The sequence below is a fragment of the Aptenodytes patagonicus genome, chromosome 3 (assembly GCF_965638725.1).
Source record: "Aptenodytes patagonicus chromosome 3, bAptPat1.pri.cur, whole genome shotgun sequence".
In the NCBI taxonomy this organism is placed as follows: domain Eukaryota; kingdom Metazoa; phylum Chordata; class Aves; order Sphenisciformes; family Spheniscidae; genus Aptenodytes; species Aptenodytes patagonicus.
This window is the reverse complement of record NC_134951.1, coordinates 117,313,048-117,329,744: the sequence shown is the minus strand read 5'-3', so window position 1 is coordinate 117,329,744 and position 16,697 is coordinate 117,313,048. Positions and strand designations below refer to the sequence as shown.

Genomic DNA, 16,697 nt, shown 5'->3' with positions numbered 1-16,697 from the left:
AACCCCTGGCAGTAAACGGGGAACAATCAACACAGACCTGCTTCACTATCTGCTATAATAAAATCAGGTACTCAAAAACTACAATGCCTGTGACCAGGCTGCGTCTTGCACAACTACTCAATATGCAGAAGATCTCTGCACTGCAGAATAAAATTAATCACAGTCCTACGCAATGAGATTGGTTACACTGAAAAAGAAGGCATTTACAAAGAAAATGACACACTGAAGAGAGCTTAGGAATATCTGTCTGCCAAGTGAGGTCAAATGCAAGTACACGGGGCCTTGTAGCCTCACACCGCAGCAAAATTGCCACTGCGGATGAACAGAAAACAGTGCTCAGCACCAGAATAATCTGGCCATTTTAACTGACAATCTAACTGACTGTTAGGCTGCTCTAAGGAGAAGCCCAGCAAAGGAAACTGAATGCCATGGCCACATCCATATTTTGGGGAGCCTGTGGACCAGAAGGCATCTGAAGTGCGTGCCTCATGAGAGATCCCTCATGAGAGATCCTTTTGCACCATCCTAGTCTCACAAGCCCTCAGAGTGCTCCCAGAGAGACCTATCAAGAAGTGGGTAAGGCCAGGGAGGATACTTTTTAATTCAAAGCATCTGCTGCCAGGCCCCACACAGCCCCAGCTGAGCATCTAGAGCAGACACAGTGCCTGGTTTGGCATGTAAAGATGGTTTCCACACCCCTCTGTGCAGCAGCCCGAAACCGAGAGAAAATAATCCACTGGATTTAATCAGGGATACTGGTTTACTGTTTCTGCAATTAAGGCTGCTGTTGGAAAGGTAGACTGATACTGAGATAGCCCAAGCCAAGCACCTCAAAAGCTGTGCAAGAGGTGTTCTAACAAAGCCGTTGCATTTTGATTAACCTCAAAGACCTCAGAGATGGGAAACAGAGTCCGGATAGTATTTCACAGGTGCTCCTTTGCCACCTGCATGTTGCTCCACAGCAAATCTAGGGTGGGAAAACGTCACAGACAGAGCAGGCAGGTTTCTGTCTGTCTGTATTCAAAGGGTTAGAAAAGCATTGAAGATATGGAAAAAACATCTGTTCTTCTAGAAGTGACAGGACTCTTCCTTCCCTGTGTTCAATGACAGGAAACCATCCCATTTTTTCTCCCCATGATTCCAAAGAACAGGAGTCTCAGAGTCCTGGTTTATAATAGCAATGAGGTTTTAAAGCAAGCCCCCATACTGCCATAAATCTTTGCAATTACCCTGTGTCAGTGTTGTTCACAGAGTGGCTTTGGGTCATGTAAACTTTTCTGATCAAACAGACCCAGGAGCTCCATTCCAGGTGCATACCAAAGAGTTCCCAAATCCTAAAGGAGACAGTCCAAACCAACAACTGGTCCCTCAGACAGGGGGAACAGATTAAAACTAACCCAAAGCAAAATCCCCAAAACACATGCTGTTTATAGTGTAAAATCCGCAAGCCATATATGCTGGAGATGTAGAGGCCTGAGCAACTGCTTCTATCCACTGATTTGCTGGTACTATACTGCTCACTGATGTAGATGTAGCTTAAGAGGGTGAAACAGAAAACCCAGCAAAGGCTGTTCTTGCTCTCTGGATAAGCAAGTTGCTAATTCACTTAGCCATACTGATCTTATTTCCATTTGCTTTTTAACATATGTGATCAAAAGGCTTGTCTACACGGCAAAACACTTGCAGATACAACTAAACCATCAACCTTCTCTTCTGGAGACAAGTTGTATCTGCAAGGAGTATTTTGCCAATGCAGCTTAGGCTTGGTTTCAAAATGCTTGATGGCAAAGTAGAAAAGCCCAATAGGTTAAAAATATGTGCAAATGGTACAATCATATACAATTATCTCACTTAAAGATAATTTTACAGTAGTGATTAAGGTAATAAAATGAGGGCCTGGCACTAAAATAGTATTCCTCTGACAGAGAAGCTGTATTCATGCAGAAGTTCCCTGTGCAGATGTGCCAAACCATCCCTGAAACAGTTTCTGAATTTGTTATAGGTAAGTTCTTCATCCCTAGGAGGGTAATTCTCTATTAGCCATCTATAAAATAATTTTTCTTATTATCTTTTTTCATACTATTACTTTATTATCCCTATACTTACCAACTACATACACACATTTCTTATTGCTGTACACCATGAATTTTACATATCATTTCCATATTGCTTGTTACTTATTGCATGCTTTAGAGATAAATATGTATATAAGAATCTATTACTGCAAAAGTCTACTCTCTGATGCAGTTCCTTGGACTCTCCATGACACCCAGTAGCTGGGAACTGCACAGCAGCCTTCTTCAAGGAAGTAAAATTTTCTGATCCTCCAGGTAAACTTAGTCCTGCTTACTCCTTCATCCATGGAAGGGACAGATAAGCCAGAGATAATCAAGCCCAACAGAAGTGGTGAGCAAATCCTGTAGTCATGCCAAAAGACTTGCTCAGGCTGGTGTTGATAAACAGCAGAGAACTTCACCTACAGCAGACAGTGGGTAAACACATGTTTAAGTGTGTCAAGTAAAAAAGAGGTCCAAGGTCATCATCTGTAGTGGCCACTGGTCCTACAACAAGGTATGGTTGCCTGAGTGCCACCACGTGGTGAGGATTTGGAAAGAAAGACTTGTTTTCAAATGGTGAGTCCTCATGGAAGAGGCCTGGCATCATGGAGGATCCCATCTGCTCGTGCTGCAATGATGATACGGGTAAAATCAGGCACTGTGGAGGGTGCAGGCCTCCTCGAGCAGCAAGGACAGTAATACACATTGTGATACTGAGGTCAACATTCCTAATGGTACCAAAAAGAGAATGCAATTCTCCTGTTCCTCAAGCAAGCTTACCAACATGCACTGAGAAAACGGCTTTGGTTCAACAGTGCCAAGGCCCTGTCAGAAGAGGGGAGCAACAGGACAATGTAAGCCAAACAGTGCTTGACAAAGATGAAAAAAAAAAGTTATCTTGTGGTGCTCTGATTAGAATTGGCCAGATAGAGTAACACCAGACAGAATGTCCTGAGCCCTGCAAGCCCAGCCTGAACAAGGAAATACTCTACAGCAACTCTGTGGGACCAAGAGGTTTTGATTTTCACTAAAATAGTCCATGGAAGGCAAGAAAAAGACAGAAATTTTGCTGGAAACTTTTTGGGTAAATGTGCAACAACAGGACAACTGGGAGCTTCAGCTCATCACCTGCTTGAGCAAGAAACTCTGTAAGCTGACTTCTCAATCATGTTTCACTCAAAGCCTACAAGGGCACCATTGCTGCTGCTTCCCAGCCCCAAGAGAGTATAAAGATTTGGAATGTTGGTCAGAAGATGATCTATGATCCTTGCAAGTAACAATACAAGTCAGAAAGAACTTTGCCTTTGGCAAACACATTAATATCTAAACAGATAAAGAAAAAGCACTATACAGCTAGAAGAATCAAATCAAGTAAGAGCAGAACAGAATGACTCTACAGGGCAGTTGAGAGATACTGAAGTGGCAGTGATCTCACGTAGCCAAGCACAAATGTCACAGAATCATTTATGTCAGAAGGGACCTCTTGAGATCATCTAGTCCACCCCACCTGTTCAAGCAGAGACAGCTAGAGCAAGTTGTCCAGGGCCGCATCCAGTTAGGTTTTGAATATCTCCAAGGACAGAGACTCCACAACCTTTCTGGGCAACCTGTGCCAGTGTTTGACCACCCTCGCAGTAGAAAACTGCACAGTGTTTATGAGAAGGTATAGAGACTCTCTAGAAGAGTAATTAACTGGTTAGCTCCCCACTTGTCCTGTGCAGACTGCCAGTGCAGAAAGGACATTGTGAAGGACCTGCAGCTACGTTCCTTATGCGGCTATTCCAGAAAGTGTCCCAGAAAGCCTGACTGTTGGCAACGGCCTGCAGACCAAACTGATCAGGAGCTACTGCACTGAGAGGTCAGGCTGCACCCAAATCAGGTCCTGAAGTAGGTCTGCAGTATGGGCTAATGGCCAGCCTTCTCTATCCCAAACTCTGTGAAGCTCTAGCAACTTGCAAGACCCTGATCACAAGCTCTGAAAAGAGCAGCAGCTCATTAGTCCTTTAATGTTGGTGTGATACCTAAATAGAAAACAATAAAGCTGTACTATTTAAGAGGGACTGCAATGTTCAATTCTACCAGAAAAGTACAGAGGAATTTTAGACAACACTGTTCCCTTGCTTTTCACCTGGAAAACCATGAACTGGCTATATCACCTATGGTAATACCACCAACTTCCTCCATCCACCAACTGTTTGGATAAAGCCAGCATCTCCCTTTCCGAAATGTTTCTCACCTCTTCACAACAGCTCACAGCGAAAACATACACAATACATGATTCCCAACTCTCTCAACCTTATTTCTTATTTTAACTTTATCATTTATTTCAGTATGGCATTTGGGGATTAACCTTGAACCAAAAAAGCTAAATTCTTCACAGAACAGCTTGATTTGAAAAATATGGCTGAAGTAATTTGTCATTCTTAAATGCAGGATAGCTGATGCATAGCCAATTCTGCTTCTTCTGTCTTTTCTCTCCCTTAATATTTGATAATTGCTTTGCGAAGGGACTTTCCTAATTCCACACACCACCACTCCCTCTCCCCAATTACCAGGATCATGCTGTGTACAACTGTGGGTGTTTTTTCAAGCATTTGGTATTCTCAATTATTTTCCAGAAATAAACACTGATGGCAAAGCATGAGTATTAGTTGTCAACTTGCACATTTTCTGATGCTAGTTCTGATTTGGTGACTTCAGGTCACGCTTTTCAGGCATTCCCTGCCCTGGATGTAACACATATTGACACTAGCCGGCATGATAGCATCGTCTCTTGGTATTTTAATAATCCGCTGTCATACACAGTCACACTCTCACTCAATTCAGAGCAGTTCCAAGTGTACAACCAAATGCAAAAATCTAAATCTCTGCCTTGCTTGCCCTCACTACATTGCTTTCAGACCTCAGCCACCTGCTCTGCTGTTCTCTGGGAGCTCTGTGTATCCAGGCCTTTCACAGATCAACAGCAAGCTTCCTCCTAATGACCTGGGTTGATTTATCCTTTGTTTCGATTCTCTTTACACAGATCAGCTGCATCTATTACAATACAGCGTATTCAAAAAAGGCCTTATCAGTCCTCCTCTTAGAAGAGCTGAACTGTGGAAAACTATTTGACCTCCAAAAATAATTCACTGACTTTTACCTAGAGGCAATCTGTCACAAACATTGAGTAACCCCTGTTTCACAAGACCTGCAACAGTCTCACCCTCTAATTCAATCATATCTCTGGAGATTTCGTGCAAGAGCAGAGGTATAGACACAGACATAGGGCCACAACACTATCTCTGAAGCATAAACCCTGGTGATAGGGATACTACTCACTGCTTCATGGGAAGGTGTTTCCTCAGCCCAGGTGGGAATCCTGCAAAAAGGAACATCCCTTCAAAGGCATATTATACTAGAACGTGTAAACTGTACCTGTCAATAGCTGGCCTTGCCTTCACAAGGAAATTCATGCACAATGCACTTCAGCAAACAGCAGTTCTCAGTTCCTCAAAGGGAGATTTGGAAATTCTTTGTTTACATCCTCCCTTAGCAATCAGTTTTTAGTAGAAGCCCCCTCACTGTTCTTTCAGCCAGGAACAACTGCAGCAAGACTGCTCCCTTGCACCCTTTGGTGTTAAACTATATCTCATCAGCATTGCAAAAGCCTTCGGGATACTGGCTGGCTTCTTTCACCCTATTCTACTAGTTCACTCCTGATAATGTGACTTTAAAGACCAGCAAAGGAAGTTTTAACTTTTAGCCTTATTTATAGTTTCATCTGAGCAAACAGAAAACAGCATCCTGGCATAAGGCAAGTCCCCCTTCAGTGTAATCTCTTAAGTGGAAGCAGGGTTGGACATGAGTCAAGGCAGGCTCCCATTTTGCTGCTTCCCAGTCAGTTTGAAACTTGCTTATAAGCTTTGCCAGGTTCAACTACAGAAATCGATGGTCCCAGGGCTGACTTCCACATGCAAACCAATATAAAGCTGTGTTAGGAAAAGTTAAGAATAGGCATATCATTCAAATTAACATAATTCAAAACCACCAACTCCCAAAACTAAAAGACCTAAAAAATCACTTCACACTTTGCCTTCAGGTACGTGAAAAATTAACTAATTGCCAGTTTCCCTATACTTCATGTTATCCACGTTTTGCACTCATCTACTAGTCAACCGTTTTACTTGAAGACTCTGTCACGCTCACAGTGCTATAGTCACAAACATTGTCCTGGTCCTCTGGGAGGCAATCAGCTAACCTCATTTCTTAGACATTGCTTGCTCTATTCCTTACTGTCTAATCAGTATCACCAGAGTGTACAGACCAGCGTACCAACAGTTTGGTTTAAGTCTCCTCATTGTTCTTACAGCCTGGCGGACAAAAATAGTCCCTGTAGTTGGAACTCACTTGAGTAGGACACTTTGCAGAATGTAATAACTTTCTGAGCTGAATGACTTAATGTAACATCACATGTAGATGGAAGCTGAAGAGAAAATTATAAAAACCATTTGCAACTTTGGATTCTAATTGTTAACACACAGAGTGACCTTTAGCACTTCCAAAGAGCTTTCTGCCTTACCTTGCAGCTTTTTCAGGACAGCCACTTCCATCTTGAGAACTTGCTTGGGCTGCTGGGCTGATTCCACCTTCAAGGCCACATTCTCACGGGTCAGCAGATCCATCGCCTCATAGATCTCCCCAAAGCCACCACCACCAATCTTCTTCAACTAGAAAAGCACGAAGAGGTTTGGTACAAGGTACAAGAGAGAGAACATCAAATTGGCTCTCAGAGCCAGGCACTAGCTTCTTTACTGCATAGGGAGAACAAACTTAGCTCCCAATCTGTGCCGTGCCTGAATCCCTTCACTGCACAGCTAGGCAAAAGTCCAGCTACCCACTGGACTGCGCTATGTATAAATTCTTTGCTGTAACAACAAAGAACAAGCCTAGCAAGCGATGACATGTGATACACTTAAAAGCAAATGATAACGTCTATTACCTCAATAATGTTCCTGCCAAAATTCAAGGAAAGACCCTTCAAGGAGATAGTAGAACCACTATCCAGACCATGGTAGATAAAAACTGTCATTCCCTCTCAAACACATCTCTGCAGTAAAACACAACCATGGTAGTTGGAAATAATGCTTTCAAGAAATAAGTTAAATGAAGTTTACATCTCATTCACAGGATTTTAAATACAGAAAAAAACATCCACTGGAGTATTTTACAAGATGCTTGACCTGCTCTGCTAGTGAAGTTACTTCAGTGTCACATTTCAGAGAACTGCCAACTGCATTACCTCAAAACAGTTACATACAAGCCACAAATACAGCTCCATTGTTTCTCTTTCTCTCTTTTTTTTCTTTTTAATTTTAAACCACACCAGATGATGCTTTTTGTGTCTCTGAGCAAAATTAAAGACTGTTTCACAATAGAGGATATCACTACTTGGAATCAAAACAATTTCAATTGACATAAACTCAAAGCTAAAGACGTCTAAGTTTCAGCATATTTGATACGCACCTACTAGAGATAGATCGTCTGCCTGTTCTAGAGTAGCTACCCACTCAGAGAGCAAGCTGGGATCCTCTGCCTTTCCTGGAAGGTGATTCCTTGATTCTCCTTCTGCTGAGACTTGACAGCATATGCACATATAGTTATACATATGCATGCATAAGACAGACTCCTAACATGTTGCAAGTGTCAATGTCTATGCCAGGAAAATTATTTTATATTTGTTTCTCTTAGATATATTTAAAGCATACTATGCTGCCCAGGAACAAATTCAGGTTTACAGCAGAGCTAGATCAGGGTTCCTTTGATCTGCTTAGCACTTGTTCATTGAACCTAGCTGAAGCCCTTCCCTTCAGCATTTTATGTCCCCTCTGTTCACAACTGCTCAGGAAGCCCTGAGTGCTGCTCCTTTCCAATGGCAGCAATAACTCTTGAAGAGAAAAAGAAGTTTAAATCAGGCAGATAGTCAAACATGTATCTTACACAATGTTTAATGAGGTTTAGATGATATTTTAGTCTATTCTGCACCACAGAAGGCCTGTTCTGTGCATCTGTCCGGTTTGCTGAACAAAGGGCCCTGCCTCTCAAGGGCAGGTTGTTTTTCCTTTTTAAAGCGACCCAAACCATTTGTTTTTCTGGCTCCCAGGTCAAGGAAAACAGCTCTGCATGAAGAAGGTAGTACTTTCTGTATTAACAGTCTGACTATTGCCTCTGAAGCTATTTCTTGATAACCCTTTGAGAGTTGCTGTCCGGAGCCATTCTTCTCCTTTTACTTGTTATTTTTCCTCACAACCTTCTACTGGGCTAAACAGGCATATTCATACAATAAACAGCCCAATAACTAGGTCACCACATATTATTCATAAATTATTATAGTGCAGCCCTACTTGTACTTGGAAATTCACACTAAGTGAGCTGGCTATTAAAAAAATCTTTCTATCAAAACAATGCTACATTCAGCATAGCAACAACAGCTAATACCTCAGGATTCAGTACACAAGATCTTCTGTTGCCTGAGGTATTAATGACACAGAAGGGAAAGGGACAGTAAAAACTGCAGAAGGCAAAAAGTTTAGTCGGGATCCGGAAGGGCTTTTAGGAAGATTTAAAAAGTCTCAGTGGGAAAATGGGTAACATAACAAGCAAAAGTCAACAGTAATAAATATAACACAACATAGCTTGGATGGAGAAGAAACATAGACTACCCAAACATCTCGCTGGGTTGCAAATTCAAGAAATGGATCTGGGAAGAAATATTGCTGAGCCAGCACAGACGCAGACAGTGATCCTTTTCCATTCACTGGCCTTAACAAGGACAGCTCCCATATCCAACACAGTTGTCAAAATGCAAAGCCACTACAATATAAATGGAACAACACAGTAATACGATTAGGATAGTGGCACTATAAGCATCTGTAGGAATGTCTAGTCATGTACAATGCACAATATCAATCATGTTGCTGCTAGAGGCTCCCACTGAGTTAGGAGTGGTTCATTTCAGGATGAAGAGAATGATCAGGAGCCCAGAAAAACTAAGGACAGACTAGGATTGCTACCTCAGAAAAAGCAAAAGAACATGTGCATTGGATAAGCAGGTACAGGTGTTGAGACTGCTCACCTGGGAAAACAGCCAAATCAGAGGACCCCTTGGACAGAGGACCAAGTCTACGGAGCAACAAATGCGAGATGACATGAGATCAAGATCAGAGCTTCTGCTGAATCAGAAAACCGATTTTATACACACATTCCAGCCAATGGATGCACCTCGCTGTCCAAGAGCCCTCAAGCTGCCTCTGCTTCCTCACATCCTCTCTCACCCTCTTATGGAAATTATTCTCTGGCATACTTTTCCCAGCACACCAGATGGTCCTATTCATCATTACCAGCACTGCCGTCCTCCTTGATTTTTCAGCAACATCCAGAGGCCATTGGCAGCCATTTTCTTTTCTTTGTTGCAGAGCAAGTTGTTATCTTGCAACTCAAGGCCTTGGCTGAGGTCAGGGGCTTATACCACACAGGCATTTCCTCATTGCTTGGGTAGTCTGTGGGAGTTCACTGTCTAAGGGGAACTCCACACAGCCTTCTGGTGGACACAAAGGAGAGATGGGCATATACCACTCAAGAAAATAAACAAATAATGAAGCCATTAAACACAAAGTCAAGAAAGAAGGGAACATCTAATGAGAATCTCCTAAGTGGTAATCACGAGTCACCAGCCCATGCTAAGCCTCGCTGCACTGGGAATATTCTCATCCTGTTTCCTACCTTCCACCAGTCCATTAACTGTTAAGACTGGGATGCAGGCTGACAACACCAGCAGGATTCATTCTACCTAAATGCACGAGCCTATATGTGAGCTGGGTGTCCAGGTTTCCATTACAGCCTGTGGAATCAAGTGAACAATTCATCTGATCAAACACAGGTATCTATCTGAACTTGCACATAGACAACTAAAATTAAGTAAGCTGCATCTCAGACATGATTTCAGTCCTTCCAGCATCCCTCTAACAGCCACACAACCATACAGCTCATTGCAGTGCTTCTTCCATATTCTAAGAGGTTTCATGCCACATTAGGCCCTTGGAGTAAACTGTCACCAAAAAGCCACTCTACTTGACCCCTCAGTGTGGCAGTCTCCAACTAGGGGGTTCCAGGAATTCCCCAAACTGGACTGTCCCTCAGGACTACCAACACAAAACAGCCATGTCCTGATGGGGGAAGCCATTCCCAAAAGCCCCCCTGGACATATCAGTAGTTACACAGGACACAGATGGCTCGCTTTGAAGTCTCCTTTAAATATCCTGAAATATTTTTGATTTATCCTGAAAAGACTCTTGCAGCACAAGCCTCCAGAGCCTATTAAAAAAAAAAAACAAAAACCAAACAACACACAGCCTTCCCACTAAGCAGAAATCAGTACTCACAGAGGGACAGTTCAAAAAACCAAGGCAACACCCCCCCCCAACCAAAAATAGCCTTCAATTGCAAATTTAATCTTTTATTTGGCAAGGATATATGACGCTGCTGCTCTAAACAAAGTCTGCCTTCCAAGGATATTATATAAAGACTAGACCTTCCCAGGAAAACTCTCCAGGACCAAGGCATGAGTGGAACAAGAACATGTGCTCTGAATCCAGAGTAAAGGACCAAACCAAGAGCCAGCGACCTATGATGAACTCAGCCATGGTCAAGGCTGTCACCCACAGGCTTCAAATACTGACAAGGTCAAACAGGGACTACTGTTACTGCCTTTTAGGAGCACTGCAACACCTGCTGCACAACTCAATGGGTTACTTGATCCAGAAATGGTTAGCAGGCCTCATCTGACTTAACAACAGATAAGGAAGAGTGGACTTACATTCACCAAACTCTGAGTCCACTCAACTTGCTTAGGAGGACTGGAATTATACTGATCTCAAGGGAAAACTAACTTATATAAAGTTGGTGAGAAGCCAATCAAGGAGAAGTCAATCAGCCACATTCTAAATTATCTGAAGACCTGCCAAAGCCCACTTAAAGCAATTCTGCACAGAGTGAGACCAAAACAGGCCCCAAGACTGACAAAGCACCTTCCTTGTCCCAAGTTCCCTCTTGGAACCATAAATGGCCTTTGTGACAAAGACAAGGTGAAGAGTCCACAAAGGTTTGTGGGGCTTCCAGCAAGGTTTCTAAAATAAACAGGAGAAGGACAAGTGTAACCAAAACTTCGGTTCAAGAACCTCAGAAACCTGGAAGAAACCAAGGCATGGATTGCACCTGACAGAAGAGCATACATGTGTACAAGATTCACCACTTGCATTCAAAGCTCAGTGCAGGAGCTGCCAACTCTGTCTTGCTAATAAATCTCAGTTGTGAATCCCCAATACAAAGCATTTAGGTGAAATAGAGACACATCCATTCAGCCTTAACATCTATACCTAGTTCAAAGCAAGTACAAGTTATGTTTGACTTTGTTATCTCCCCTGAACTAAGCAGTTCGCATCATTCAGAGCATATGTGGATCAAGTCACCCTCGGGGGTCTCAGCAAAAGTCACATGGTTCCAGTACTGTCCAAATTTCATCCAGTCAAAACATTAAAAATATCTGCAAGTAAAGAATGATGACTCAAAAGGATACTTCAAGTCCAAAAGTTTTGATAAAAAGCATAAGCACTCCCTGCCCATGCCTTTCTCCAAAAATAAGAACAAAAATATCATTGCTGTCAGACAGCCAAACTTTACTGACTTGGCGTGACAGGAAGATGTCCAACAGGCTAACTGCAGAGAACTAACATCTTCATTTTTCAAAACTTTGTCAGCCAGCATATAGGAGGAGAGGAGGAAAGGAATTCAAGGAATACATTATACCGATCTAAAATTAGAAATTGGCTCAATACTGGAAGTATGCCAGCACTAAGAACTACAAGGTTCAAGCAGATGCCCAGCCAGAGACAGTCACAATGGGAGGACAAATTACACAAAAAACCTTCTGGCAGCTGAACCCCAGCATCACATAAATATGCCACACACCTGCTTGAGCAGGATCCATCTCTCACAGCAAAGCTTTGGACTATCCAGCTTGCATGCTATGGGTTAGATTCAGAAAGGTCTCTGATAAAGAAAAAAATGGTACTACTGAGGTTACAGCTGTATGCTCACTTTAAGGTACACTCCCTTTTTCATCTGTCACTTGATCCTACGCTATCCATTTCCTTGGGCCAACAGAGGTGGTTTTATATTTTTTCCAGATTACTTCGAGCCCCATACAGCTCACAGTTCTGACTGGTCCCACACCAACATCAAGCACAACAAGGGAACAGCGCAAAAGGCCTGCCTAAAGGGTGTGCACTTTTTAGTGGGGCAGAAATGACTGTTCAATGAAGGCTCACAACACACAACTCAGATAGCACAAGGCCAAATTCCCAGCTCTACTCACCGAGGTGGGAATTAGAATTTCTCATTGCTATTTACGCCCTTTAGCAAGTTGTGTAATTTCTCAGGGCCTTCAAGTGGGGCAATGAGCTCACTGCAGTATTGAAGACTACTGTTAGTCAACATTATAAAACATAAAAGGCTATTTCTCTAGTTAGAGGTCGTTGTTGTTGACAATATAGCTACACATTTCTATATTTTCTAAGGCAGGGTTAGTGGGTAGAGCTTCTAGCAGTCCCCAGTCACAGATTCATGCAACAATGAAGTCACCGAATCCCACATTTAGTGCCTCTACCAAGTTTAAAATTAGTTTGAAATGTTCCTCTATGAACATAACTGAGCATATTTTAGGCTTTATTTGGAGTTTTCGGTGCTTTTAAGAGTTCTGCTGTTTCCAAGAACAAAGTTTAGACTTTGTTAAAAGAATACTCCCGTCATTTACAGAAGTTTTAGCACTCCTGTCTATGAAGGAGAAACTCAAAGTTTGATGAACAGTAGGAATTGTACAAGCCGAAGCTAGCTAGGGTAAAGGAGAATGGAGAAGAATGAGTATTTGCAACCATACACCTGAAGAAATGGCTTAGCTTCAGGAGAGTGTCTAAATTCAGCTTTGCAAAGAACATGCACCAATCTGACCAAGTTGTAGGCTCTGTGGAAACTTCCATTTGTGCAAGGAGGGTCAGATAAAAGCTGCAAACAGTATTTTCTGAGAAGTCCATAAGCACAGAGCATGTTTCAAGTCCTATATGTCAGTTAACCTGCACATGTATCATCCTGCCAAAACAAGTATACGTGCTCCAACCTAGAGCTGCAAGAGCACAGCAAGACTTTCCTTCAGCCATGCCAGAAAGCTCTGGGAGGGGGATAGGGATTGTCTCCATTTTGGTATCTAATCACAGAGAAAATTGAGATTCTCCATCTGCTCTCAGGAAGCATGGAGAATGAAGAGCAGTTTGAATTGCTTAAATATAAATAGGCTGTTCGGGGATAGGCCAGACAGAAAAGTGAGGGCTGTGGAGAAAGCAGGAGCAAAGTGCTAGGATGAAGAGAGGCAGGCAATGGGGGAGTAACAAGAACAGAGCAAGGTGGAACTGTCCAGGGCAACAAAAGAGATACAGGCACAAGGCAAGTCTAACGAAAGGATAGCATGTTGTCTGAAGTGGGCTGTTGAAAATAACCTATCCACAGCCTGGAACTGAAGCGAGTTCAGAGTCCTGAGTCTCTTTAGTCCTCTGCTCTTCACAGCCCACTGCAAAACTCACAGGGCAGCTGTACCATAGCTAGTTAGCACAGAGAAACGACTTAGTGCTACTACTACAAATTACTTGTAGTTCAAACTAGCGAGGCTTCTGCTCTGAGTTTAATGATTCAGACACTGCTGGTAATCCAAGTTAAAAATGGACACAATGGCACACATGGGATTTAAATTTTTTTTCAGCTTTTTAAAAGCAAAGCTTTTAAAGCCAGAAAACAAAAACTCTCAGAAAACACATACAGAATTTCAAGAAGTATAAAGGTACATGATTCTTTCATGTGTTATATTCTAGTTTCTTTAACTGAGGTGATAATATAATGCTACTTCCCCCACCATCCCAGAGACCTCACTTTATGACTAAAGAGAAAGTCTTATACGTAAGAGGAACTGCATCCTCTGAACAAATCTGGTGGCAATAAAACACAGGCCTAGAGGATGAGATTCTCCCCATGTCTCTACCACAGCATTCTTCTGTGTCAAGCTGCTGAAGTCTCTGCTCACAAGCCATCATTAATCACATGCTCATCTGCTGGGTGCCTAAGGCAAGACAGCCAGGTCCCATCGATAGAAGTGATGAGCATGACTAGATGCCCATGATATCTAGCAGAGCTGTGCTTTGGTCATAAATATTAAGCAGTCTATAAAAAATAAAAAAAAAAAAAAAATAAATCAAGTTTAACTAAATTTGAAACCCTATCTGTAAAAGCAAGCTAATAGTTCTCTTGTATCACCTGGTAAAAGCATGAATAAAGAAAAAAAGTACCTGACACAGATACTACAGCAATAAGAAACATAAAGAGCTGAGTTTAAATGACAAACTCATGCCATGAATTTAAATGGATAGTGATATCTGCAGCCATACAATGAATACATAAAAGATGAAGTGGCTACTAGTTCAGTGTACCCCATCCAGCTTGTACAACAGATGAGACCATTGTCCCATGAAGAACTAAAACTCTTAACATGTGATGATATAATTTTAAAAAGTATCCTAATAAATTTACACAGAAGTTGTACCAACAAGCTAATCACGGAATTTCTGACTTTTGAAGTAGTTGACATTCCAACCTTAAACATTTGCTTTTAAATTATTTTATTGTAATGTAATTTATTTATAGGCACGTCTGTAGTATTCTTTGCCACAGTAACTCGAAATCTAAGTTTCTTACTAAAAGATGACTCAGCCTGCTGCAACAGTTCAATCCTACCTAAAAATCCTTGGCAGGTTTAGTCTTCTAAAAGTACCAGACAGTCTAAAAAACACTAGAGCAATATTAACCATCTTCTTGCAGTATCTTACTAACATGTCAAACCATACCACTCCACTGTTGCTTGCCGGAGCCCACGATTAACTAGACAAGTTTCTATACTACTACAGGAGGAGGAGATCTGTTTGGGCCACCAAAGGAAGCACAAAGCCGGAGCTACTCACCACTTTCCAGCGATCTTTGACCACATAATTGGCCGGAAGAATGTCGACCTGTTCCCCTCCTCCACTCATGTTTGGTTCGTCCTTGATGACTGCTGCTAGGCACTGCATTTGCTAGCCAGAGAGTATTTTAGTAGCTCCCAATTTAAATGAGCCATTTATCTGGGGAAAAAAGGGGCAGGGGGAAGGAATGACAAAATTAGTACATGTCACGGCAGAAGTACATGCTACATTTCCACAGGTTTTGCTTATGACTAAATCAGAACCAGTCTCTTAGGAAAGAAGGCAAACTCACCTTGCAAACACCTGAGCTCACTCCATGCATAAACTTGGCAGACGCAACCATGCTTCAAGTCAGCAGCACAAACTAAAAGGGTGACAATTACCAGCTACCATGCAGGAGTCCAGTGCTCTTGGGCCTGACAGCCAACAAGTCAGACAGAATCTAATGCCAAATGCTGCAAGAGCTGTTATTGTTACCAGGCAAAAAGGTCTTGCTTTAACAGAGCAGCTGCTACGTAGGAAGTTTTTATGGTTTTCATTGGACAACATCCAATGCAAATCAGAAAGGTTTGCCAGGTATTGCATTCAATAAGCCTAAAAGCATCTGAATAGGGTAGAAGGGCCTAGGATTACAGACACTATCACTGTGATGAACAGCCAAGCAAAGAAGATGGGGATGGTTAGAAAGGGCTTCAGCCATGTATAAATTAGTCCTCCTCACAGCATACACACAGTGCTAAAAATGATCAAATTAAATACAGAGAGATACCTTGTTCCTATGGTGTTTGCTTTCTACCTCATGCCCCTTTTTCCTGCTTTTATAGGGAGCTCCAGATAGCCTATGCTGAAATTAATTTTGTTTGGAGGTTTTTTTGGTTATAATTCTTCTACAAAAAAAATTACTTTCAGATACACATTAACTCCATTTTCCGGGAAGAAAATGAATTGAAACAGGAGTAATAAAAGATCTTCCTAGTGCATTTCGTCTCTTCCTGCAAGATATTTTTCTGGCTTTAGAAGTAGGCCAGATCTTTTATTAAGCATGGATCTTTTATTGAGCTTTCTTGGCAGTTCTATCGTCCTTCCCCCAAAATATGAAATATTTTCCATCCTAAAAATGACTGTTACTGTAGCACTCTGACTGCAGACTTAAATAAGATTAACAACGCAAATATCAAATTAGAGAAAAAGACTAGAGCTGGTCATTCAACCATCACACTTTTTCAGGCCCAAAAAAAGGGAAAAAGTCACCGGTGAATTATGAGCTCAAATAGAGAAAAGAGCGCGTTCCCTAGCAATAAAAGGACTGAGAAGGAAGGATAGGAAGTGACCAGCATGTGGTGTGCACAAGGAAGCAGCAGACAGAAGTATGTCAAAAGTGCAAGACATAGAGGATGATCAAACAAAACATGAACAAAAGATCTCAAAGAGATCTTCTTAAAAGATCTTCACAAAAGAAGATTTCATTCTAGATATAGAAGATAACTACATGGAAAAAAGGAGCAACAGACTAACGCAGTAAGAGGGCTGCTGAGAAATGTTCATA

At 41.9% G+C, this 16,697-nt stretch overlaps 1 protein-coding gene across 2 annotated transcripts in view; it reads right to left on the bottom strand.

Annotated features, from left to right (window-relative positions):
- The window catches only part of TTBK1 (tau tubulin kinase 1), a 102,691-nt gene extending 87,206 nt beyond the window's left edge, over positions 1–15,485 (bottom strand). The window contains exons 1-3 of one of the 2 annotated variants that reach the window (XM_076334822.1): positions 15,444–15,485; positions 15,152–15,310; positions 6,619–6,766 (exon numbers count right to left, since the gene is read on the bottom strand). In XM_076334822.1, coding sequence (XP_076190937.1) covers positions 6,619–6,766; positions 15,152–15,259 — 256 coding nt within the window. In that variant the 5' untranslated portion in view covers positions 15,260–15,310; positions 15,444–15,485. Of the gene's footprint in view, positions 1–6,618; positions 6,767–15,151; positions 15,311–15,443 lie in introns of those variants that run through there. The other variant, XM_076334823.1, reaches the window with a different exon arrangement.
- Positions 15,486–16,697: the final 1,212 nt, after the last annotated feature.